This window comes from Daucus carota, chromosome 4 (genome assembly GCF_001625215.2).
Source record: "Daucus carota subsp. sativus chromosome 4, DH1 v3.0, whole genome shotgun sequence".
Classification (NCBI taxonomy): Eukaryota; Viridiplantae; Streptophyta; class Magnoliopsida; order Apiales; family Apiaceae; genus Daucus; species Daucus carota.
Window position 1 is genome coordinate 25,117,085 of NC_030384.2, and position 27,650 is coordinate 25,144,734.

A 27,650-nucleotide genomic window follows, 5' to 3' on the forward strand; every position below is an offset into this window, starting at 1 on the left:
ACTCAGCATAATTAATATATTTAAGCTTCTAGAGTAGGGTCTGATAAGATGTACGCAAATTTTATTTTTGTAAGAATTCTGATTAAAGATAGAAAAAGATTGAAAATACTAAAGCACTGTAATTGGATTACTACATGTTTGTCCAAACAAGAGCACTAAGTTGTGATTTATTTTGTTTCAGTTGGTTGTATCATATTTTGAGTTAAAAACTTGCATTGACAGCTTTTTACCTGAAATATGCTAGATTTTAGATGTATTTTCAGGAGTAATATTCCTATTGGTGATTTGATAGATAAGACATATTGTGCAATGTTGTCCAGCTGTCCAATCCTACTAAACTAAATATATTCAGTTTGAGTCATGTTATGTCCAGGTTCCAAACATTATACTCCCTCTGTCCCTCTCATTTGTTTACAGTTATTATTTTGGGATGTCCCTCTCATTTCTTTACATTACCATAAATAGTAAGTTTTTCTCATCATTACACCCACTATCTTCCTCCACTATCTCATATTTAACAATAAAAACTACTATTACACCCACTACTTTCCTCCACTATCTCAAATCTATCATTAAATATTGATAGGTCCCACCACTTTACCCACTTTTCATCTAACTTTACTCATTTTTCATACATTGTCTTGGTCTCCGTGTCCCCCTCCAATGTAAACAATTGAGGGGGACGGAGGGAGTAATGAATTTTAGATGTATCTCTCTAGCTGGATCTCCATTCACAATCCATAGTATGTAATAGCATCTTGTGGTTGTAACGTTCGATAACATGTCTTTAGACAAATTACTCCCTCGCTCTCATCCAATTTAACATTACAGTGAGTCACTATAATGCCAATTTAACATTTTAACCCCAATATCTTTAGACATTTTACTCCCTCGCTCTCATCCAATTGTTTATATTTGAATTGGACACAGAAATTAAGAGAGTAAGTAAAATAACGATGAGAAGATAAAAAAAATTGGGTAGGAAACAGCGATGGGATCGATATTTAATGCATAAAGTAAGTATAGTGAAGAAAAATAGTGGGGTTAGTTGAATTTTATATTATAAAGTTTTAATATATTTGAGAAATTTTAAAATGTAAAGAGTTAGATCAGACGTCTTGAAAAGAAATAGTAAAGAAATGATTGGGACAAGAGAATAGTATTTAACCGCTTGATATTCTCGTTCGATCCGTAACTTTTTTATTTTTATCAGTCCATTTTATTTTTATCAGTACTATACAATTTTTTATATTTGAACATGACATGAAATTTAAAAAATATATAAAAGATAGTAAAAAAACAAAGAAATATGGACATTATCATAGACTTTATTAAATTTTAATTCATGAAGTAATTTTTATATTATAAAATTTTAGTATTTTTAGAAAAATTTATAATATAAAAGATTGAGAGGAATGTAAAAAATATGTAAAAACAATGATCGTTGTCAAGACAGAGAGTATTATATTTTGATATGGGCCTTGAGTGTCACAAATTTAATGAAAACGAACACACGTACAGTTCTATTATATTTTGATGTTGGTACTGGGTGCCAGAAATTTGATGAAAACAGCCCCATGCGTTGGAGAAGATGGCTCCGACCTCGCTTTAGAATCAAAAGTGCTACATGATTTAGCATTTGAAATCAATCTCATGTAGATCATGTTACCTTATGTAAGGTATTTCATACCAAAACGCGACACGATCTAACGTTGTCTTTCAAAAATCAAAACGCTTAATTATCCAATCGCTAATAAATGATATGTTGGACAATTTTCCTAAACTCGGTTATTTTGGACATTACTTGTGAGTTTTATAACATCCAAAACCTTTTTTCATTCATTATATTTTAACTTGTGATTTGTAATTCAGTAGCATAATTTATAATTTGTTACCAACTTTTTTTTGATAAGGTAAATTGTTACTATTATTTTAATTCGATTTATAATTTGTTACACTCTTCCGACTCAGCGGCGTTGTGAAATTGATCGATACAAGAATAAATCACAAATGTTACGGTAGTGATATATTGGGCATATGAGTTTGTGCAGAGGCTGGGTACTAACTTTAGTGAAGGGTATCTTTCAGGGTCCCCGGCAATGACAAGTCAAAACTACAACTAAAAGAAACTTGTACACTTGCATTATTTCACATTTGTATCATCCTGCAGGAATTGTGTGTGCGCATACACGAAGCCGAGCTTTGTTTCCCATTTAGTAATAGGACTACAATCTTGAAATGCTTGATAAAATGGTATGAAATGTCAACTCCTAGTCCACACATTCATTGCCTTCACGTACAAGCAATTTTTTCTAGTACACAATTCGGATACGCAATCCAGATCAGGAAAATAACATTATTTTGACGATCTACTTGTTTATAATGAGATTGTTCCATTTTAATATTCATCATGTAAGCAAAACGAATCAAGTGAGCTTAATCTTGTTCACAACAAACTCGTTTAATTATACACTGCAAGGGTTAGCACATACAATATTCTACAGTACTTCAGTAGTGACTCCTGGTGCTATAAAAAATGTAATAATAATAATATATAGAACAGTCCTGAACAGGTTTAGGTTGTACCATGATTAACGATTCAAGCCAATGAAATAAGAGGAGATCCTGGCCAGCTAACAGCAGAACCAGGTCACGCCAGAGCAGCACAGCAGCCAAAAGACATGTTACAGATTCTGCGAATTTCTTTCTTGTAAATTATACAGGATGGTAATCAGCTAAAGTTAATGAAGCAATTGAGGGTCCACTTTAATTAAATAGATTTATGTGCAATGAATATGAAACAAAATTAATAGAGAACTACCCTAACATACAAAGATATCATTGTTTGAGTTCTATCAGTTGAGTGTAGACTAGAAATTCATCACTAAACAGCTAAGCAAATAATCTTAATGCAAAACTTGTAGCATCCTCCTAGACAACTTACCTCTGCTGCTCATGTGAATCGCAGCACAGAGGCACTTGACCACTTGATAAACAGAGCTGCTTCCCCTTTCCAATTGTAATAATAGGAAGCGGAAACAGCACCAGCCTCAGTTGTGTCATCTGCAATGTCATGGGGAGCTCAATGGGTTGTCTCACATCCTCTGGGTTATACTTGAGGGGCTCATTTGGCTCTGTATGTAATCAAAGTAGCAACTTCCAGCCATATCATCATTTACAAGGCCAGTTTTGCAGCCAAGATAATATAGCATCAAACCAGTTGTGCAAGCTACTACAGCTTGCGAACTGGCTCATGATGATAACAAATATCATCCGATCCTCCCTTGTATATAGATTCTTCTTCGCCAGTGGTACTAGACCTACTGACTGGAACAACAGAATTTACAGATGCAATCCATTGCCATCAGGCCATCATATAATATATCCATTATCCACGACTGTTTACAAGATCCAAGTAATGATGCAACTCAACAAACCAGTGTGTATAGCTTTGAAGACAGCATGTAGTAAAATATCATCACGTCATTCAACAGAAAATTTTGCCACTTCAATTTATCAAACCCCTCATTTACTTCAAAGCTCCAACGAGCATGCAAAGGAATTCCTTGTTATGTCACTTAAATCACATTTACAACCGAGATAACACATTTATGTATAGATATCATCCCTACGAAAATGTATCCTGCTCTCCGGCAAGCCTAAGATCTTCACTACGCTGCAACAACTCCTCATAAGCCTTCAACGAGCTAGCAGTGAACTTTTCCATAGCCTCAAAAATCCGCTGCATACTCAACTGAAAACTGGTGTTGCTGCTAGTTTCACTTTGATACACCACGTGCCCAGTTACAGAGAGGCTGTTGGCGTCCCCAGAAACCAAAACAATCCTTTTATCCAACTCCTGAATCTCCTTATGTATCTTCTGATCTTCCCTCTCCAAGTTCTTAACTTTCAACTCTGTCTCCTTGTTCACTGTCATTCTCTGGCGCATTTCTGACTTATCCCGTTCCCATAGCTGTAGCACACTTGCCGCGAAGTATCGCATTGTCTCAATCACTTCCTTCTCAGAAATTGTATCTAGTGCTTGTGACCACTGATTGCAGATCACAAACACAGGCGGTGCTCCCATTCTACCAGGAGAGAAAGGTGCTATCCCATCGGCTGTTTCTTCGGGTTCATACAGAAGACACTTCAGAAGCCAGCTGTTTAATGCTTTGACATATCCCTTCTGGGAAGCAACCCAACAAGAAAATCTAAAAACCCAGTTAAGAAGCTCTTGTTCAAGCTGCAATGTGGCTTCAAGATGAGCATCACTCGAGTATCTGTTGGATACAATATCATCTAATTGTCTAGCTGCTCCAATGGCTTGAAGTTGACTTTGATGGCAGTCAAGCATAGCTTTCCAGAGTCTGGTCAACCTTAGTAACGAGAACAAACCCCCATATCAGATAATATGAACATATCAATTATATCTAAGGACATGATTGTCAAACAGTGCGAGGTGCTGGGTTTAAGAAAACGAAGAAAATGCACATATATTAATAAAACTCTCCTAACCTAAGATCAGCTGATTAATATAATACATATAAAAGCTAAATTATTTTGGAGCTTCATTGCTCTGCACATAAAGCATCTGGTAGGTTATTTTTCAATCACTAACAGTCCTTCATATAACTATGCCCAAATAAATTGCAATTAGGGAGTCATTTCCACAACTTCAACAATAACAATGCAGTCTAGGAAGGCTAGTTCTAATAAAGTGAAAGGGCCATATATTGTCTGATTCTTCAAATCCAGAGCTTGAAAGTTTTAAAGTGCAAAGTTCCATAACTGACTTAATATTTACGTTATATATTTGATTCAATGAAATTAATCGACATAATGTACTCTATTTTTATCCTTCATAACATAAGCATGGGAGAAGAGGGGGATTCAAATTATAAGGTAATACTAGACGAGTGAAGAGAAGCTGAAAATCACAAGGATATGTCATGTAACAGTTTCAATGGACTCCATTTGGGATCTAAATTATACTTTTGTTATTAATAAAATTTTCTCCTAAAACATAACAGAATTACTTCAAAACAGTATTAAATATAACTTTGTTGGATGTGCAAGGCAGTGTAGAATGAACTAAAGCTGCAAAGAAATAAGAAATGCATGCAAAGCACATTAAAGGTTAGAGAATCATATACCCCTGAATGAATCCAATTAATTGTGGCCACAATTCATTATCTCTCAACTCATTTATCTTCACAGATATCTTATCAACAGCTTGAATTGCGATTCTAGTTTTTGTGGAAAGAGTCCTAACTAAAATTCGAGTTGTTTCAATCTTGTGAGCCTCAGCACCCTTTTCACTCAGACGTTTTAGCTTTCTGGACTTCCTTTCATGTTGTACCCTCAATTTCTCCTCTATCTGCAACACAGATAACCAGTAATCAGATATCCGAAGTTAAGTAAATGGCAAGGTTTAAGCTCCAAGAATGGTTTTCAAAATTGTTCCGTTATTGTCTAGGTAAACAGATAGTAGTTTTAACATCGAAAGGCAACTGCTTGGTAAAAAGAAAAAATCAGAAGGCAACTGAAAATACAATACCTTAGTATGATCCGTGCATCTATTATCCTAAATTTTAATCTTATTTTTTTATTTTTATTAAGTTAAGCTAATTCATGGGTGTTTAAGAAAATTCAACCAATAAAGGTAAATATGCAAAAGAAATCCGGGAAAAAATACGCAAAAGATCACGTATTAAAAAGATAGTAATAAAGTATGATACTTTAAATACCAATCTGTTCTATAACAAGAAAATAAATAATACATGTATACATGTTCACGCAAAAAAAATGTGAAAAATAGACACAAAAAGATGAAACCACAAATGTGATTTGTAGATGTATCCTGCAATGAATCAACAAAGTAAAGTATCCTCAAAACTCGAAAATGAAGCAACCCGTTAAAAATAAATTCAAGCTTAAAAGAAGACGGTTTCGCAGCGGAAATAGTAACTGACTGAACATATATATAAGTATATCACTCCTATAAGAAGAGAGAGATCCACTTCCTCTTATAAATGATGCAATGCATTTGAGAGAATTATATTTTTGGACATTTATATATGATATTAACGTCAACGGACAACCAACCTGCATTAAATTTATTGAGTGCCAACTATCACAAGGTATAAGCAAGTAAAACTAAGTGGACTTAAATAATTAACAGTGGCAAAATTAGCATATATATAACCTAAACTACTAATTCCAGCCAGGAACCCGTATCAGTACAAATCATGTCAAGACTTGCAGAGAATATGAACCACTTTATATACATGTGCAAAGTTACAAACAGAACACAGCAATAAAAAATAAAAATAAATTGTAGGCGTAGATATAATAAACAAATCTTAATGACTACAACGGTTACGTCAACTGACAGCCTCCCTGCATTACATTTATTATATGGCAATTATCACGAGGTATAATCAAGTAAAACTCAGTGGACTAAATAATTAGCAGTGGCTAAAATTAACATATATATAACCTGAAGTACTAATTCCAGCGAGGAACCATATCAGTACAAATCAAATCATAACTTGCAAAGAATATGAAATACTCTACATATATGTGCAAAGTTACAAAAACGACAGAGCAATAAAAGACAAAATAAATTGTAGGCGTAGATATAATAAACGAATCTTAACGACTAAAACGGTTGCGACGTATACCTTAACTTCCTCATACAATTTCTTTTCCCAGAGCAATAACTTCTGCAAAGTAGAGGAAAGATTTGTGGAACTTAACCCCACAGTATCATCATAATTTAAGCTAGGAGCACTTTCAGACGTAGAAGCTTCTGATGATACTATTGAAAGTGAGGGAGCAATTGCATTCAACATCTTGGAGGAAACAGCTGAAGACACATTGAAACAACAAAAAATAAGAATCTCTAACGAAACAATATTTCAAAATAGCAAACAAAGTTTGTCTTTTTATTCTTTCTGTTACATGAAAGTTTGTATTTTTATTGCATACACAAATCTAGTATGCCAGATTAGTTCTTACAAGTCTTTTAATTACTAAATCAATAAGTAATTCACCTTGATAGGCCGCATGCTTGCGACTGTGCGGATGTTTTCCGATTTCAAGCATTTTCGAGAGCTCATTTCCCATTTCAGAAGCTCTTTCAAATTGAACCTGGATTTCCCTAACCACCTCAGAATCATCACGAAAAGTCTTCAATCCAGGGCGATGGCCACCAGACTTATCCTCATCCTTATCAACAACTTTCTTATCAATCATATGCACTTCATACTCCACTGGATCCTCATCCATCGACTCCCTCCCCCTACTAGTCCGATAATGCACCTCCGTCTCATGACTACTTTCCTTCCCTTTCCCTTCCACCTGATCCTCCAATGCCGCCTTAAAATACTCATCTCTGCTAACACGACTACCTCCAGGACCACCTCCACCTCCGCCTTCATCGACAAACTTCTGGTTTCCCTGTACTTCCTTCAACACCTCATCCTCATCCTCCAAATCCGGAATCCCTTCCTCCTCCCTCAACTCCTTCGAATTCATACTCGGAGTATGCGGAGGAGGATAATATTCCTGAAACGTCTCAAACGGGTTCAAAAAATCCCAAGCCGAACCACCTCGCGGAGGTGATGGTGGCGGCTTGGATGTCGAAGCTGCAGTAGTAGCAGCCGCCGGAATCACATTTTCCGGCGGCAATGAACCGAAAAATCCACCATAACTACTATTTCCATAACTAGAATAACTAGTACTAGCAACCTGACTATTATTATTATACATATAAGGATTATAAGCAGCAGCTGAACTACTAGAACCCGAAAAATCCCCAAATTTAACAGTTTCCGAAACAGGCGGCCGTTGCTCATACAACACAGACGGCGTCGTATTACGCCTCATATAATTCATATTCATAAAATGACTCGTATCATTATTGTTGTATTGAGCTAGGGTTTCATGATCTATATAATTCAGATGACCGTACGGACTATTATCATTATTAATATAATTATCATTATAATTACTATTATAATTATTATGATGATTCTGATGATTATGATTATGAATCGGAGAATCTGACTCGGAATGAAGATGAAGATGCTCGGAGTCCGAAACGTCGTCGTCGGATGAATTGAATTGCAGATGCGAGCCAACAGAGTTCGAGTGAGAGTGAATGTGATGAATTGGCGAGGCTGGCGGTGACGGATCGAGTTTCCGTTGAGTCGGAAGATTGAGAATCGGCGGCGCCGGCGAGGCGGTGAAGCGGAGGTGGAAGAAGCGGTGGAGAGAGATGCCGATTGATTTGAGAGAGAGAAAGTAGGCGAGATGAGCGTCGGCGAGTGCGTAGCGGTGGTGGATTGCGTCGTTGAGAAAGTTGCAGCGGTCGCGGCATAGAGCCACCGCCGGTAGGTCGTCGAGCTTTGAGCTTGTACAGCCCATGAGAGAGAGAGAGAGAGAGAGATTTGTGTGTGCTTTTTGTGTGTGTTTTTATTAATAATAATAGAGAGAGATTGAGAGAGAGAGAGAGATTGGGGGCTATGGGGGAGGGCAGAACAGTCGTATTGTTTTGTGTGCGAACTGACTCACTGTTTGTGTGACTCCCTGGGACCACTTTCACTTATATGTCTACCGTATACGTATACATGGACGGATACTATTTTGCACACCCTCCGTCAGTTACTCGTATATTGAGAAACGGTGCATATATTTAATATTCTTGTAAATAATTTTATAATATTATTTAAAATGTGTGACGAGAAATGGAAAAAAAATGTATAGAATTAAATAAGATAAAAAAATATAATTTTATACATAATAATTAAATTATCATAACATATCTGTTAATATTTTCATAATTTTGTTGAGTATCAAAAATTGACTATTAACATGATAAAAATAAACAAATCTTATGTATCGTGAAAGTAACAAATTTATTTAAATAGATTATTTATTGAATTTTTTGTTTTATGTGTTTATACGCACATCTCAAGCATTGTATTTTATTAAATTTAGTTTATTTTAAGTGGCTTAGAGTGCATTTTAATAATATACATATTTTACAAAAATTACATCAGTTAAGATAAGTTATCGGATGGATTCGGAGGCAGATATATCGTTTTTCATCCCTAATCCTATGAATACAAGAGAGTATGTACATGTAAGTATAGAAAACGCAATTTTCTTTTTGAATATATTTTTCTTTTGACTTTGTTTAGACTGTTTTGATACACATCGTATACGTTTTGATATAATACTCTCATACGTTTAATACGTTTTCCATTAAACAATTAACATGTCAATTTTTTTGACCGAGTGTCACATAAAGATGAATGTTAATATTTGTTAATGGGGTTTAGTGTAAGCAAAGGAATGTTATGAAATATGAATAATGGTGTAAGCATAGTGAAAAAGTGAGTGGACCTACTTTGACTCAGCAGTCAATAATTCATGGATTGTGATAAAATGGAGTAGTACTCAATTGTATGATCATGCAATGAGCAAGTGAGAGGAGGAGGATAAAGAACAAACATGATAAAATAAAATAAATTAAATATTATTATTATATTAAAGGATGACAAGAGTGAATCAAACTCCACCTCTCTTTTGCCTCCTCTTTGTGGTGAAATTTACATGGCCAGCCAAACAAGCCACCCACAAAAGGTAATTATACTTTCTCACCGATAATTAACTCCTTCCATTTCGTGTCATGGTAAGATAGGCATGTAAATCGACGGGGTTTGCGATGGTCTAATATTACATGACTCAAAAATATAATTTGAATATGATTATAAATGTGATAATAAGATTAAATTTAAATAAAACACGATCCTCGTAGTAACACCCCTCTATGCACTCGTATTATGTTATTTTTTATAAGTAATTTTGCATATATGATACACGGTTCAAATTAATATATAAATAAATATTTTCTAACTTTTTAGTATATTTTATCAGTATAAATTTTGGTATATTTATGAGTATATATAGATAATTTATATATGAGTTATAAATAAATAATTACAGGGAATGGAGACCTCATGTGTGTGTGTATGGTATGGAATCAAATTCATAAGTCTATTTCAAATTTTTGATACTTATATCATGTTGAACAATCAATCTCAAAAATTATGAATTAATTGAATTTGAGCTCAAATATTTAGGGCTCGTTTGACTTAACTTAAAAAAATGACTTATTATTTAAAGCAAACAAGAGGATTATAAATGATAAGTGAAATTGACTTATATAAGTTGTTAAAAGTGTTTAAATAATTTTACTTATAAATCAATTCATTGTCTGGTCATTTAAATTTATAAATAAAAAATCAAATTTTTAAATACAAGATTTTTTTTAGAAACAAAAGTGTTAATCTAATAATAGAAAACAATATGGCATCTACACCAATGATCGAGTCAAATAAACGGTAAATTATAATTGCATCTCCTATGGATAGACAGAGTTAAACGATATTTTGATGAATAATGTATATACAAATGCAAATTCATGCATTCTCGTTGAATTAGTGGTATCCTTCTCATGATATCCTGATGAAACTATTGAGCGGGAACTGATTTCATATGAAATTTCATCACCAAATCAAGACTACTGCTTACAATCGATAAGCAAAAATAAACCTCTCACCAAGGAGAGAAAACATCCTGAAAATCCAAGTCAAAAACTAAAATAAAAGCAAACTGAAAAAAAATCAAAATAGAAAACTTAAATCTGATAGTCGAAACCACGAGATAAGCTATTAACTTTCAAATGCGATATGCTCCACTTGAACCGAAAAAAAAAAATAAACCAAAAGATCTGACGATTTAGATCTAGAATAACAAACCAAATCTAATCAAAAGGATAGAAATCCTTCCCCGAAGAGTAAGATTATTGGAGAAAACAGTTCATACAAAACGAAAATAAACATTTGAGGCTTCCGTCGGTAAAAATTGATGGAAGCCCCTCAAATAATAGAGGCGCCTACTCCAAGAACAAAGAGAGTTTAGAGTTTTCAGAGAGAGGTTTTTAAAAAAAATTAATAATAAATAAAATTTGCTACACATTAAAAGATTGATGGAAGCCCCTCAAATAATAGAGGCGCCTACTCCAAGAACAAAAAGAGTTTAAAAGTTTTCATAGAGAGGTTTTTTAAAAAAATTAATAATAAATAAAATTTGCTACACATTAAAAGATTGAAAACTTCATATAAAATAAGTCACTAAATTTTTTAAATAAAAATAGTATAATTTAACTTTTAACTTCTAGTTTCAAAAGTCTTTCAAACTATACTCAAGAAGTAGAATCAACTTAAAATACTAAAAGAAGTAAATTACGAATTTTATTTTATGTCGAGGCATCCTGATACGTTCATTATTGAAGAGGAATTTGATGATGTTTTAAAAGTTGATATTTGTGTTCCCTTGCTACCCATGAATGTAACCTTAACTTGCTGCAACTTGCAAGGTCCTCTGTGCAAGTGTGATAGCACACTCTTTTTGGAACTAAACCAAAGGGGGAGGAGAGATTAAAAGACGATTTAAAGCAGACGAGGTGTGATGAGGAAGTAACATCTGTGATGTTGTAGTATCTAACATTCTAACCGATGCTATGCTATGAGCCTATGTCTCTATGCCTATGGAATCTTACGAATTTACTACTCCCTCTGTTTTTTTTTATATGACACTTTTGACTTGGGCACATAACTTTAGGTGTGTTGACCGGATAGTAAAAATCATTATTTTTGATTGATTTTTTTTGTGAATTAAAATTTTGATTGTATATTTTTATTCAGAAAAAGAAAAATTCAAAAATAATACTTTTAACTATCCGGTCAAAGCACTTAAAAGTGTGTGCCAAAAAGTCAAACGTCATGTATTAAAAAACAGAGGGAGTATCAAGTTAGATATGTAATTAAAACCTGGAAAGGGACACTTCTCCTTTCTTAATTGTATGTACGCATTAATTTATACAAAGAATATAATTATACTGACATGTCCTCTGCGGAGTATATTATTATACATTTATTATGTATTTTAGGAATTTATTAAAAAAATTGTGGTTGTTCTATAGTTCATGTTAAAATCTAGCATCAGTTTTCCAATTGCGACATCCGAGTTGGGTATATTCGGTCCGATAAATTGAGGGAGTTGGAGATTTTTATTTCTTGATTGTTCAGTTGACTGATTATTACGATTATAGCCTTAAAAATATATTTTGATATTTTTGGTAAAAGAAAATGATGGGGGTCCCTAATTAGTGACGCCTGAACCGCTTCTCTGTTTGACTTATTTTGACCAGTACAGAAAATGTATAAAATGAGCTACTGGTGATATGCATGCTATTGCCGCGTGAAGTACATATATGTTGTTGCATGCTGCCTACTTTCATATTTAAGTTCAAGTTGGCTCGATAATACCTTATTTTTCTCCGAATGATTGTAAATAATATTAAAAAATTACATAAAATAAATTTAATATATATGCTTTTAAATATTTGCTTCTAAAAATTAATATGAACATAATATAGTCTCGCCGTCATCCAAAAAGTTAAACATACATAATGTATTATAAAATTTATCTCTAGCGGAACTAGAGTGGGTTAGGTAATGCTAGACCCCGCAACCTAAAAAAAATAGTATATATTTTTTTTAGCGCCTACTGAATTATTGATGTCAATATGTTTCAACAAAAACAACATGAACTTACACCGAAACGTTTAGAAAGTGGTGAGATATTTATGAAAAAGGAAAGAATCAAGAATTTTCTTTAACTCGACCGGGAGATATATGTTGGGATTCACATCATAGAGCAATATTTCGTCTTTTTTAACTTGGCTAAACGTAGTGGATGTACTTGGGGATATACATCAAGATGCTACCAATCAAGAATCAAAAGGAATTGCGGAAGGCTTACTTGAAAATATTGAGACTTTTAAATTTTTCTTTATGTTGTACTTGATGAAAGTTATTTTGACAATTAGTTTGCAATTACTAATGATTAATAAGAAACTTTACAACAACAGACTCAGAATATTATAAATGCTATGATAATGATTCGAAGTATGAAGATTAAATTGCAGCTATTAAGAGAGGACGAATAAGAAACATTTTTAGAACATGTGAAGAAATTTTGTAATGATAATTTGACTAAAATACCTCATATGGAAGACATATTGGATATGCGAGGTCGCTCAAGGTGTGAGGGACAAGCTATTACTTACTTTCAAAAGATTTCTCTATACCAAACCTAGCCAAATCAGTTAGATAATTTTATCTATGATGTGAGAATAGATAAAGATTTATTTGGATTTCAAAGTATAGGGAATCTTTCTGTCATAATGGTTAAGACACACACTGCTCGTGCTTTAGTTATCTTCTGGTTGAGTTAACTCTGATTTTTTGTTGCCACTGTTATTGTTGAGAGAGTTTTTTCTGCTATGAATACAATCCAGACTTATCAGTATAATAAGATGGGAGGATGATGATATATATTGAGAAAACTATTTTGCAAGTGTGGACAACGAAACTATTTTACAACCCTATCAAAATATGCAAAATCGCATGATCCAACTATCATCCATTACTCTTCATAAAAGAATAGTACAAACTATTGGAAATTAATGATTAGTTGCATTTTTATTAATAGTGTATATTTTTTCATATTATAAATATTTTATAATTAAATATTTAAACTCCTAAATCTTAGTGGCAGTGGAGGTGTATATGTTGCACTTGCAGTGATATGTTATATGGCATCTCCAACATCACTCTAAACTTTATATTTCTTCACTTTTAACTTTATAAATACAGTAATCCATTACTCTATCTTTATATATAAAATCATGCACCTACTCTATATATGAAGTTAAACTTGAAGATAAGACACAAATTGCTTTATTTATAAAATGAAGTAATAGTTGGAGATGGAATAAAAATATAAAGTGAAAAAGATGAAAATGAAGATGAAATTATTTTATTTATAAAATTATGATCGGAAATGATCTTACTATCATCAATTGTGATTTGTTTCCGGTGATTCGATCATAATTGTCGTGCACGTTGGTTGGGGTGCTGGTACGAAAAGGATTTTCGTCTCTTGGTATATCCAATTTTAAAATTTATTTATTGACATTTATTTTTGATTAAAAATTAGTGATTAATTGATTAGTTTTTGTTCCTTTATTTTCCGAATTAATTAAATTTTCGATTAATCATCGATCAATCCGATTAATCTCAATTAATTCAATTAATTTTTTATCAATCTTTGTTCGAGTGATTTTACCGATCAAGTTCAACCTCCGCTTTTATAACACTGACATTGACTTATAATTTGAGGAAGTATGCGTAGTCACATACATTTGTGCATTGTTTTGTCTAAATTTAAAATGGGATCGTTAGATGAATTTAAGATAAATATTTTTTACTTAAAAATAAAAAAAATAAAGCAGAGTTTAGAATTAAATAAAGACTTATAAGTAACCGTAAGTTAGTAATAAAACAAAATAATTTATATTTATAAATAATTTATAAGTTATAAAATGTATCATGTGAGCGATTAAAGTAGTGCATGACTATTGCAAGTAGTGGTATCACAACTTGGTAACTGATGTTATCTTTTGTTTTTATCTAATGTAAGAATTATGATAATTTGTGTTCTTTTCAACGGCTCATTATAATATATGATTTTCAAAATTTAAATTCGAACATATTTAAACTAAATTAATGAAAATATAACTAAAGTATTGTTAGTGGTGAGGACTGAGGAAGTGCTGGGCTGTCATGAAATGGTTGGTCGGTCCTTTTGAAATTGGAATGTAGCTACATTCTTTTGTTTGATTCCTAGTGTTTTTGGTTGGTGCCCATGTGATTGACACAAAGTAATTAACTATCTATTTCTACTCAATTTCTAAAAATTATTACCAAAATAAGATTAGGAACTATTACATGAAAATGAACTATGTAATTCTTATGTAGTGCATAGAAAAGAGACTATGAACATAGGTTGTACCGTTCTTGATTACTATGTGACACTCTATTTTAGTTTTTATCAAACATGTTTATATACAAAAACTCAATGTTGGTGTTAATTTATATGGCAGGATCAATGTTCTAAATATATCCAATTTGCCCCTCTTGGTCACAGGTTCGACTCCCGAAAGGGGGAGAATGTGTGATTATGCTTTCTGGATCGTAGCGGCTGCGGGTTCCTACGGAAAAAAAAAATCCGATTTCTTGAAAAAATTTCAACAAATCATCACTTAATTTTTAAAAAATATTTTACTGATTTATAGATTACATCCTGATTTAACTAAAAATCACCGATAAATTCTGAATTAATAAATATATTGATTTGTCCGATTCCCGATTTCTACGACGTCATGCCCAACTAATTAGGTTTAGCTGACATGTCTTAGTATATGACAATTTTCAAGGTCCTGAATAGGATCAACAAAGTCATGCATGTGGAAGATTAGTCATATATATTTAGGCAGTATGTGATTTGTAGAAATGCTTTAGGTCTTCCTTCATGTTGGTTGGGTTACATTTAGCTTTTCACTTTTCTGCTTGTGGTTTGCTTGCTTAACTTCTTTTCCCAGGAAAAGCAAAAAAAAAGAAATGATATTATTTATTGTTATTATTTCCATGTACATGGGGTTAGTACATATAGTTATATTAAACAATAATATATTGATTAATTAATGGTTTAGTACCAAATAAGAGTCTGCTTATCTGAATATTAAACACTTGTTGTGTGAATAGTACTGACTATTGAGTGGCCTCCATGGGATATTTGTCTGTTTCTACTTTCTAATGAAATTCTGTAGCATATAATAATTATTAAATAATATGTTATGAACTACTGCTGCTGCTTTACTTTTATTGATTCTCATTGTATTTACTTATTTTGTATGTATGATGAACTACTTTCCATGCATGAGATCCAGTTGAGATTCTCTCAGAAGCTTGCAGGAATTTTTCCTTTTCACTCTCTTTTTATATTCCTTCATTCTTGGTGATGGTGAGCCTCACCTGTGCCCTTGTTTTTTCACCTCTAATTCCTTGTTAATATTTTAAACAACTCCATTCACATGTAAGTCATAGATTTCATGTCCATTTCTTTTTTCATTGTGTCTTTCCTTAGCTACTTTGGCCCCCTTCTAACTACCGTTAAACCTCGAACATTCTGGGAATGATATAATTTTATTCATTTATTGAGATTAGTAGCCGAAACTATTTCGATTTTGTTTAATATATTTTATTTTATCACAAGATTTTGCTTGATAAATAAACACACGTACTGTTATAATACTATATGATCTCAGTAGACCCACCTCCTAAGATTTGATATTCTAGATAAAAGAGTCACTTAACATGATTTCATGATTTCAGAGTATAATCCCGCGAAAAGTTCGAGTTCGAATCTATAAATGAGCAACACTTGATATTTTAAATAAACGGATCCTTTATACTAGGATATCTTAATCTCGCAAAAACTCGAGTTCGAATCTATACATGACTTTCAAGTAAAGGATAAGGGAGAATGATGATCCTGATAGGCCCTCTACTCAAGATGACTAATGACATACTAACACTTATCATTTGTATTATATTTGATAAGTTTCAAACACTCGACTTCCATTAAGCGGAGCAAGAACGAGACACTCAGAGATTCGTTGTAATGAAATCAAAACAAACGGCCCTTGGATGGGTAAAAAGGCAGTACCTGAATTTGAAGGCTAATGTTACCATTTGAAATCCTGTGAGTGATAGTAAGGAATAATAATAATGAATAGCCCAACAGGGATCAAATGGTACGGAAATGGGGCAAGCCACTTATTAAAGTTTGGTGGGATGGAGCTTTTGATTTTGGCAGGCTGAGTAGGATGATACATGTCTTGTATGGGCCAGTAAAAGTTCAAATTAGCTACTGCTCTTACTTTCAACTTATAATCATTTATATTTCATCTTATATCTTACCCCCACCAGGCAATCATCTTGTTATTTCACTTCTTATCTTCTTCCTGTTTTCCTCTGCTTTTTCTGTCTTAAAATGCCATGCAGAAGTTGGATCTTTATGACAGAAACTTACTCGAACAATTTCGCCTTTTCGAAGGTTTAATTCACGATTTATCGAAATTCCTGGACGTGTGAGTGTGTTTAATTATCATCACGATTTATCGAAATTCCTGGACGTGTGAGTGTGTTTAATTATCAGGCATGCAAAAAATAGCATTCAACTAAGTTGTGCAGTTGTTGATCTGGTCTGAGAGGATTGGGTACTTGTTATAGGTTTGATGTGTAGTCCTTTGCTTACTGCTGAGAACTCTGGCAACTTGTTATGGATTATTCAGGCCCAAATAAAAGCAACTCCAAAAAATTTCATTTCATGGGCAATATGTAGGCCCACTAGGAGGAACATATGCTAAATAGTGAAAATTCCATGAGACTTGTACAACTTTTTTTTCATGATCATTCAAAAAAATTATTTGATATAGTCCACAAATTACTTGAACATGTACATGAAAGCAGAAAACTATAAACTCCAAGGAACCTACTTTGAACATTCTCTCTTTATAATCTCTTCTTATGTAGGACTGAAGATGCTATAAACAAAAATATTGCGAAAAATTTCAAATGCACGACATTCATACCTTTGCTTCATTGTTGCATGGTACAAGTCATATTTAATACATATACAGCCTGATGTACAATGCAAGGAAAGTGTAGTATTCTATATGTAGAAGTCGCTTTGCTTTGATTGAGCTTTGATGTTTTTCAGTTTCTTCAATATGTTTGTGAAGTAATCCTGCAGATATTTCTCCAGAGAAGCAATATCTTTTGAATCCACGCCAAGAAGACTATATGTTTCGGTCATTGGAACTGAGAATACAGTATCACTTGAAAGAACCTACAGATGGTTTCAACATACAGTCATTAATACATTAGAACATGTCATGCTGCTTGACAACAGGCAACATATGTTTTTTTCTTTCTAAATTTCCTGAGAAACAGATTTTTCACTGCATGCATGATAAGATAGATAGAACTTGAGGCTATACCTTTCTCAGGGTCTATATTTTACTTGACAAGTCTAAAAATATTAACTGTGTACCTCTGAAAATGCTAATCTATCAGCAACATCACTAGTCCACTCAAATAGCCGAGTCAGCTGGCGGGTTAGTTTCAAAACTGAGACAGGAACAGTAGTCACGTTTGCATCTTGCCCTCCAAGCCTCTCACACAATGCTATCACCTGAAGGATAAATAAAATAAAGATACATCCTTAAATTTCAATAACCGTTCGTATTCATCGATCAGCAATCTTAGCAAAAAGTTTGAAAGAAAATAATTCTGAATTAAGCAATTTTAACTTCAAAAACAATTTGGCCATCATGAGAGATTCCAACAGTCTGAGTTTGTCAAATTTCAAAGCATGTCCAATTTTACCTCTTGAGTTGTCCATGCACGAGGCCCAGCAAAAGTGAGAAGCTTTCCGTTAACCTTTTCATTCCTTAAAGCTATTAATGTCAATCGAGCTATATCCTGTAAGAACACCAATCACATGCTTAAACACCGCTCTCACTCAAACAGATAAAGGATGATATTTGTTTAATGATATTACTTGGGTGTCCATGTAAGCTATCCGTGTTGGAGCATCTGTCCCCCAGACAGATTTTTCTTCTAGTATAGGAACTGCATATTGCCCAATCAACCCCTGGAAGAAATGAGTCAAGTAATAAGATAGAAAGAAAACATATACTAATATGTTTGTTTGGGAAAAATAAATAACATGCGGATTTGTAGGTCTTTTAAGACACTTAAATAACTGATTTGAAATGCTAAGAGACATATCAATCACACCATTATGAAGAAAATGTTGTTACACAAGCTTATATTCAAGTACCTGCATAAATCCACATAGCCGGATTATTGTGTGATTTATGCCTGAATCCTGCAGAAATTTCTCTGTGCAGTACTTGATCTCCATTAAAGGAACTTCAGGGTGTTTGTCACAATTATGGATGGAAAAAAATACATATTTTTGGATTCCCATGGCTTTTGCACATTGTATTAAAGCAACTTTTCCTTCCCAATCTACCTAAAAAAGAGTAGATTAGATGTTGCAGGTTGACCAGCAAAAGGATACTGATGGTGGAGCCATATAGTTATAAAGAATTTATTCGAATGAACATACAAGAACATTAGAGAGTCTAAACTAATAGTTGGATAAAGTTTATAGATCAAAACCATGGGACTGCCATAGGTATATCCTTCTCATATTACAAAATATTGACCGCATTGCTTACAGTTTTTATTGGTTCTTCCGGTCGCCCAGTGGCACAATCAATGATCGTATGCACACCCACCAAAGTTGCAGGTATTGTTTCGGGCTTGCTCAGATCTCCCTGCTCAGAAACAGTTCGACAATCAGTATTTTATAACATGGACCAAGGAGAAACGTTTTTATACAAGTATCATAGACAATTTGGCTCTAAAACAATTCTCAATAACTGCATATGCACATATACGCTTTATTTATATATAAATTTAAACAGGAAAGGGCAATACATGAGTGCATTAAACGGCACACACATATTCATGCTTATCATTATGATCTTATTATATATTTAATATGAATTTGTAAGTATAAATGCTGGTGCGTCTGAGTTTATGTACTTGTTATATGCATTTACCTCCCCAAATACAAGGTTTACAAAAAATTAAAAAACATCAGGGCCGGAAGATTTCTTCTGGTTGGTAGGATTCACATTGAAGTTTGATAGATACATATTGAAAATATAAAATGGAAGTCAGTCCTGACAAGCGGTTCTGTGTTACCATCGACCAGAGGTTTTTAATAGCTGGACGACAAAAACCCAATACTGGGTGATTAAACCACTGATAAATGAGTTCTCCCCTGTATTCACATAAAAAATTTAGGGTTGATGCCTTTTAGCAATAAAAAAGTGCTCAAAGATGGGTACATCAATCGTTTGTCAGGGACTCGGACCCTTATAAAATAGCATATTAAGTTAGTAACATGCAGGGGCGTAGCCAGAATATATGATGAGGGGGGTCGAAAAACAACCTCATAAAAAAATCGTCTTTATAGTGTGTGCTCAAGAGCATACAATAAACACTCTCATGCAAATGACTATTATCACGAAAGTAATTATTTATCCACCAACCAAAACTTACTATTATCACGAAAGTTAGTGACCATTGTGTGCCCTTGGGCACACATAGAAAATCCCTAAAAAATATGATAAATTGAACCTAATATATAAAAATACAAATATCACAATTTTAAAATTGTACTTACAATTTACAATATACTCTATTTTAACCAATTTTTATAAACATAAAAAGATGATTTCATCTTTTTAATATTTTTATCTACTTTTGGGATCAAATATTTTATGTTTGGGGGTCAAAAAATTTATTGCTTGGGGTCAAAATTCCAAAAATTAAATTTTATATAATATACATAAGAGGATATTAAAGAGCAAGGGGGTGCAAATGACCCCCTGTGCTTAACGTGGCTACGCCCCTGGTAACATGTAATGGACAAAAATGTAAAATAAATATCTGAGCTCTGTTTAATACCAATTTGATAAGCTAACCATTACACAATAACAACCATGATTTAACAACTATGGCATGGTTAGAGCAGGAACTTCAAGATTGTAGTGAATTCGTCTAGGCAAAAACTGTACAGAGGCTAGATAACTAACTAGTTATGTCATTTAAATAAATTGCATTAGATGCTGCTAGTATAAAGGTTAGTAAATACATTGACAACAATGGCGCCCCAGTCACGAAGGAAATCAGCAGGAATAGGTCTAGGCCTCACTAAGCACCGAACGTCATATCCCTCATCTAGCGCCCTTCGTACTACCTGTCTGCCAAGAGTTCCAGTGGCACCCACCACCAATATGCTAGTGGGCCTCACGGGTGTCCCTGGAGCCAGATTGGCTGCTGAAGGTGCTGCCCCGGAAGCACATGTAACTAACAGCGGTTTAACCTGCCCTGAAATTCCCACATTCTTCTATATTTTAGTCTTTAAATAACATTTGATCTTCAGTCTATTCAATAAACAATCATCAAATAATATACTATCATAACTAACAACTAATTACTTTTTTAATTTAATAACTAAGGAAACAATACATATATATTGATAAGCTAAAAAAGGTTTCATCTTTAATCATAAAATTAAACATCAAATTGTTGAATTCAAGCTAATCCATTTTAAGGCTAAATACATATAAAATTACAACCACCTTCCATAATGATTGAATTGAACCAAGAAGGGTGTGTGTGTGTGTGTGGGAGAGAGAATGAGAGAGAGAGAGAGAGGGAGGGAGGGAGAGAGTACCTGAGGGAGAGCAACTGGGTAGAAAAATGGAAGATTGAGGAGAAAGAAGGGCATCAGTTGCCAAATTGCACCTCCAAGATAATGGGGTGTGACCATTTGAATGAGAATTGAGCTTCTTCATGGTCATATGATGTATTGGGATTCTTAGAGCCATTCTTTCTCTCTCTCTCTCTCTGTAACACAGTGTGTATCAGTGTATGTATAATATATCTGTACCTATGGTTTGTACATACAGTTTAACTCAGTTAACCTTGTAGAGAAAGAGAGTGGACATCAAGACAATTGATCCAAGTTGTACCACGTATCCCCTCTTTCTCATTCACTGGATTGGATAGAGTATGGCCCCACACTGTCTCAGCCTTGCTGGAGAAAATGTTTCATACTTCCATTACAGTTTATTTTTAATTTTGACCTTTCTGTTCTTATTAAAAATTTAAAATATATTACAATTTATTAATACTATAATTTACTGTAAAATAATATTTTATTTATATAATTTGTTTTGTTAACACGAATAAGGATATTGTTGGAATAATGAGAGACACCAAATTTGATATACAATTACGTTAAATATATTTTTGACACCAAAAATAGATTTTACATCATTCTAGTGTTGCATTGAAATTGATTTTACACTATAACTTAACCTTACACTCTAATAGCATTATAGCGTTGGGTTGGAGTTGCTCTACCTATCTTCGATTATAAAAGAACATGAAAAAGAATTGGCTACATATACTGATGGAAGTTTCTGCATATATTTGGAATATGAACATGATGATATCAACCAAGACTACATTGGGCAGCTCAGTTTTTACCTCAGGACTGCACCCTAATGACTAAAGAATTGATATCAGCTATTCAAACTTTGTATACAGCTTTTTTCTGTGCTAATCTAATAATAGCAGCCCTGGTAAAAATAAACCAGCAAAGACTACTTGTTCTGAACAAAGATTTTAAAGAAAATTTGATAAGCGAAATGGCCCTTGTTTTCTTCGAATCTTGATGATGACTGTTATTCTGAAGCGGTTGCTCCAATGACGAGAAGATCAGGATCAGTATCTTCTCTTCAGCAACACTGCCTCTAGAGAAGTTTTTTATTATCTGTATGATCAAGATGGTCGAATATGTCATGCTCATCCTCGGCTAACTGCTCATCAAAATCTTCACTAGTTAACTTGTTTGTATCAAATCCTTGGCTGTACTTATTGCCAATGGTGTCTTGCGTCCGAGAAATTGAATCTTCCCACAGATTAGCATTTGGGTATTTACATATGCATGATGATGGATTTTCATGGAACTCTCCCCTGCCAGGCCTAACCTCATTTGGCTCACCCATGAAGCCGATTTGTAAAGTCCGGACTCTTGAAGAAAATTCTTCCCATGCCATGCTATTCCGATTTTTAAACAGCTGAGATAGTTTCTTTGCATTTGGGCGAATTGTTGGTTTGTGGCCAAAGTATCTCCTGCAACAGGTGAAAATGTTTACATGTATCAGGTCACCAGTTTGTTCAGTGCATTGTTGTACACATGCATAAAAAACTGACTTTTACATTGATGCCATTCAGGGTGGATCAAACTTCCGATGTCATTGATGGTTCAACATTAAATAGCATTTTGTATAAATCTATCTACCATGTAGTATCATTTTAGAGAAGCGGCTGTGCTTGCATTGAGATCGACTTTCTTCTAATGTTAAAATCAATCGAATTTGCAATAACACAACATTTTTAGACTTGTAAATTTTAGCGATATAATGAAAGTAAAAGTATCCTAATCCGTGCATGAGAGTTCAAAATTATATTAATTTGTGACCGTAACATACCTTCTTCCAGCTAACATTCTTGCCATGTTACCATTATTATTGGTGACGAAAACACTGCTCTCTTCACAAACTATAAAGTCTAGTGCTGCCATTCGAGAAGAAAAGGCTGAATATGGTGCTAGTTCTTCTTTGGTTGCAATAGTCTCTTTTGTATGGAAATTAGGAAAAATAGCCTTTAGCGGTGCCAAGGTCTCCTCGCCTCCGTATAGTTCGCCAGATGCCACATAAATATGAACATCACTGCCAAAACCCAGTGCCCTCAGCATAAGACCTACTTCTTCAGGAGATAGTGGGCATTTTCCTTGTCTCCGTTCCTTGTCAGGGTTACTTTTCTACATTATAGAATGTTACCAAGTAAATAAGGTATCTCTGAAATAACTGATAGCACAATATTGTACTCATGGAATAGGAATCTCACATGTAAGGTTTTCCACCTCTTGCGCATTGCACCTAGCTCTATTCTTTCCTTCTCTCCTCCACCATAATCACATCCAGAGAACGCAAGCATATCAGATTCAAACCTAGAACACGCAATAATTGTTTGAAACAAGAAACTTCACACTTTTATATTCTTCAATGTCGAACACTAGTGAATAGTCATTAACAATATATATAATTTAGTTTACTCCTAAGATTCAATTCGTACATGATATGCACATTTAGTTCGTGTCCGCCTTGCTCCGATATATATATCAGGCTAAAATAAACTTGTAATATCAGCAATTTTTTTTTATAAGTATCACCAAAATCAAAGCTGCAAACCAGAGGATTATTATAATATCTTAATTATCTCATTTTATCCCAATAGTAAAATCTAATCATGTAGTTTGACTTGGACAAAAGATCGTTTAGTTTGCATTTTAGAATTTACTGATGCTATGGAGCATCAAGAACTGCTCAAGCCACTTGTATATCATGGCTGTGTATACTTAGTCATGTCTAAAACCGTACATATCTATCAATATATTGATCCTCTATCTTGCAATTACCTCAAGTGCAAGGCAATATAATCCTTGCTTTTCATCTTCATTCTTTCGACCAATTTCCTACCCATCTGAAGGATTGAATCAGTGAACATCAAAGCGTGGTAATTGACTCTGCATCGCAGCTTCTGCAGATTACTTTCCAACTGATTTGACAGCCTATAATCAAACTTGGTTAGCTGAACAACCTGCCAAGTAAATTTCAGGATCAGCTCCAAGTGTCAATAACTGGGACAGGCAAACACACTTAAAATTTTCCCACTTTTAACAGAATAGAGCAAATATAGCTGTAGTGAATACTAATGTTGCCTATCAGTGCACGCTTAGAGCAGAAAGAGTAGAACACATTATAAGCTATTTGTTTGACATTGTCTAACAAATTATTCACTTCCACCTCCATTTGTCCACTGTCATCTTCCTGCCTGACGATGAAATGGGATATAATTTCAGTTCTTGGGATGGAAGGAAAAAATGATTGGCCCATCATATCATCTGAAGAAAGAGAAAATACCAAAATCAAGGCATTTTTTGTTGGGTATTTTGGTCTGGCACTGCTTCCCACCCAAAAGAAGGGAGTTATCATAATACAGCTATTACTTAACATATACACCAGTAACAAAAGCGCAGAACGTTGTTCTGCACAGGCTTCTCTACACCATATAAGTACTCTCCTGAAGTGTCACCTTCAGCAAGATGAATGCAAATTAGCTCTCGCACTAGCAGATCCTGTTTTTCTAGTTCACTATGTATATTGATTCTTTAATTAAGACCAAAAATGCTGCTAACTTCTTATCAAATCCCCTTGGCTTGCTAATATATGATAGCTGGCACTAAAGTTTGTCTGTAAGCAGAATTATGAATATGGATGCAAAGTGTGCCCACAAAAAGAAAAAGGAACAATTAACATCTTGAGCATTAAACAAGGAGCAGAATGCTTACATGCTTCTTTTTAAGAACAGGTAATACACGATTAACATAACAGGTTGAATTGCACTTTCTTGGTACACGCATATGATGCGGAAATGTGACATTCCCTTCCCTTTCTGGAAGTTGCTTGATTATCTTGACATCTTTTGAGAGATACGAAACAAACCGATCAATATTGAAGATTTCCGAGAAATTGCTGGACACGTCACAACATATCATTCATTCATCAGCACTGTATTATCCATAACTTGAGAATTAAAGGATCCTCATCTATTAATTAAATTCTACTACAAACCTTTTATCCTCCCAATAGGAATTCTGGTCTAGATTTGGAACAACAAGGGTTGCATTTAATATATAGGCCGCAACAACAGCATCTATAATCTGTGAACACCATACAGAAAATAATTAATTTCATTCAATCTACTGTCAAAAGCAAACTAGTAAAACTCATTTCCTTCGGTATTGGCCCTCATTAATAAATTTCTATACTGTGAATATATATAATATTTCAAGTATACAGTACGTGCTGTATTTATGCATGTAAATTTTAATATTTAGTAGATGAATTATTCCAAATTTAGCCAATGGAGTGTTGGAAAGAAAGCAATGGTTTTTGTATTTATTATTTCCCGATCATTAGAAGCAATCTTCACTGGCACAAGGATCTCCAAAGCAGAATCGTCCGATTATTATGTTGCCCATATCACCATTTACTGCGATATAGACAAAAGATTTTCGAAGAAAATGACTCTAGTGAGGTCTCATTAACACCTACGCTGAACCCTGCCTTAAAAGTTCAGTTTACATTGTAGTTTTCTCCTAACAACTATGATGTGAATATACTAACAAATACTAACAAACTATGCATTTGCCATATAACCTCTCTTTCACTACATTCAGCCATTATAGTCATCCCCCTTTTACTTAAGTAACAGAGAAACCTCATAAAATTCAATCGAAAAAGAAAGCAGAACCAGAACCCTTGCAACAGAAAAAGATTAATAAAATAAGAACGTAAAGCAACGGTGATTAATTACACAGACTTGCCATCATCATTACATTCCCTTCTACGGTTCTAGACTATGCAAACAAGAGCAGTTCGTAAAGACAATCATGCTCTAATTAAAAATGCTGATCTCAAATCAATAGTCAGCATAATCAAGAAATGTACCCCCGTTCTCTGCTGATTCAGTCCTCCACTCGTCGCGATCATCAAGTACCAATCAGGGTTTGTCTTCAACTCAGCCGCTGCAATTCACAAAATTCAAAACAAACACTTCAAAATCAAAAACACAGACATATCAACAATTTTTCCGCTTCATAAGCTACAAAAAAGAAAACCTCCTAAAAAAAACTAAAATTCAAAAATCGCCACAGGGTGCTTACGTCGAAAATCCTGACTGGAGTTGCTACAACCATAGTAATATTTCGAGTTGCTGGAGCTCCACAACTCATGAATCAAACTCCCTCCATGTTTCTAAAATTAAAAAAAAATCAAAAATCAAAATTTTCAGACAAGAACATAATCAAAACATACATTTTCAGACAAGAACACAACAGACGAGAAGCGTGTTATACGTGCCACGTGATTTTTGCTCAATCGTCACGTGATCAGAGACATAGCAAAGCCAAATACATATCCAAAAGAATTTCAAACATTATCTGATCAGTAATTAAATATGAAACGAGAGACTAATTCAAAAAAAATAAATAGAAATAAATAAAAGGATAATAATTAATAAAAGTAGTAACGTAATAGAAGAAGTCTTACAAGGCAGTAACGCTTACCGGAACACGAAAAACAATCTCATTTTGGACATTCGCTCGTGCCCCGAGAACCGTGTTTAACTGTAGCAAAAACATAACACAAACTCATCTCGTATCACATTTATTCATAACATAGTTCAAATTTTTACGAGAAACTCGAACGTGATTATATTTGTCGAAATTCTACGGGATGAATACCGAGCGGCGATTGGTGTGGTAAAGCTGGTGATTGGTGATGGGAGGGGAGAGCAAGGAAATGAAAGCGAAGACTCCTAGTAAGATCACGACGGCGACGGCGAAAAGCGGCGGAAGACGGCGGAGCCGGCGGGACGTGAGCAACCATGCAAGCACCTCGACTCCGAGAAGCACATTAATGTTGTAAACAGCGTACACGTTTTTCCTGTTGTTCATTGCTAAACGGGAGTATAAAATAATACTAGTATAAAATATTGGAGAGAAAATATAGAGAGAGGAGATAGATGATGAGAAATGAAATGAAAAAGATGTTTTATACGTGCGTTCCTCGAATTTATCGGACGAGGTAAAAGATTTAAATAAATGAATTTAATATCGCTTGGATTTCTGGCGTTGTATGAATCTAAGAAATGATATCGTGATACGGTAAAAAAGGATCGCCCGTTTGATGTGGGCTTTTCTATTGGACGGCATAGATACCGGAATATTTATTCCTGGTGTGCAAGAGAAAGTACAATTGTTGCAGTTTCTCAGCTTTTTTAGGGTCTCTACTTGACTTGAGTACTTGGTGTCTGTATGACTGTATT

The 27,650-nt window shown here is 34.0% G+C and overlaps 3 protein-coding genes across 3 annotated transcripts; all 3 read right to left on the reverse strand.

Annotated features, from left to right (window-relative positions):
* Positions 1–2,745: 2,745 nt before the first annotated feature.
* LOC108218788 (nitrate regulatory gene2 protein) lies at positions 2,746–8,574 on the reverse strand. Its single transcript, XM_017391896.2, has 4 exons — positions 7,056–8,574; positions 6,684–6,868; positions 5,154–5,377; positions 2,746–4,376 (listed from the first exon to the last, which is right to left on the reverse strand). The coding sequence occupies exons 1-4, from the start codon at positions 8,428–8,430 to the stop codon at positions 3,629–3,631; spliced, it is 2,532 nt and encodes an 843-aa protein (XP_017247385.1). The 5' UTR covers positions 8,431–8,574; the 3' UTR covers positions 2,746–3,628.
* An 8,962-nt stretch (positions 8,575–17,536) lies between these two features.
* On the reverse strand, positions 17,537–21,651 carry LOC108215899 (protein HIGH CHLOROPHYLL FLUORESCENCE PHENOTYPE 244, chloroplastic). The gene is made up of 8 exons (XM_017388514.2): positions 21,364–21,651; positions 20,779–21,014; positions 19,292–19,390; positions 18,889–19,083; positions 18,607–18,699; positions 18,432–18,527; positions 18,097–18,237; positions 17,537–17,892 (listed from the first exon to the last, which is right to left on the reverse strand). Exons 1-8 carry the CDS (start codon positions 21,515–21,517, stop codon positions 17,716–17,718), a joined length of 1,191 nt encoding a protein of 396 aa, XP_017244003.1. The 5' UTR covers positions 21,518–21,651; the 3' UTR covers positions 17,537–17,715.
* A 450-nt stretch (positions 21,652–22,101) lies between these two features.
* LOC108217935 (protein ROOT HAIR SPECIFIC 17) lies at positions 22,102–27,626 on the reverse strand. Its single transcript, XM_017390848.2, has 10 exons — positions 27,067–27,626; positions 26,890–26,949; positions 26,488–26,578; positions 26,273–26,349; positions 25,394–25,482; positions 25,111–25,294; positions 24,178–24,359; positions 23,607–23,709; positions 23,189–23,520; positions 22,102–22,829 (listed from the first exon to the last, which is right to left on the reverse strand). Exons 1-10 carry the CDS (start codon positions 27,277–27,279, stop codon positions 22,448–22,450), a joined length of 1,713 nt encoding a protein of 570 aa, XP_017246337.1. The 5' UTR covers positions 27,280–27,626; the 3' UTR covers positions 22,102–22,447.
* Positions 27,627–27,650: the final 24 nt, after the last annotated feature.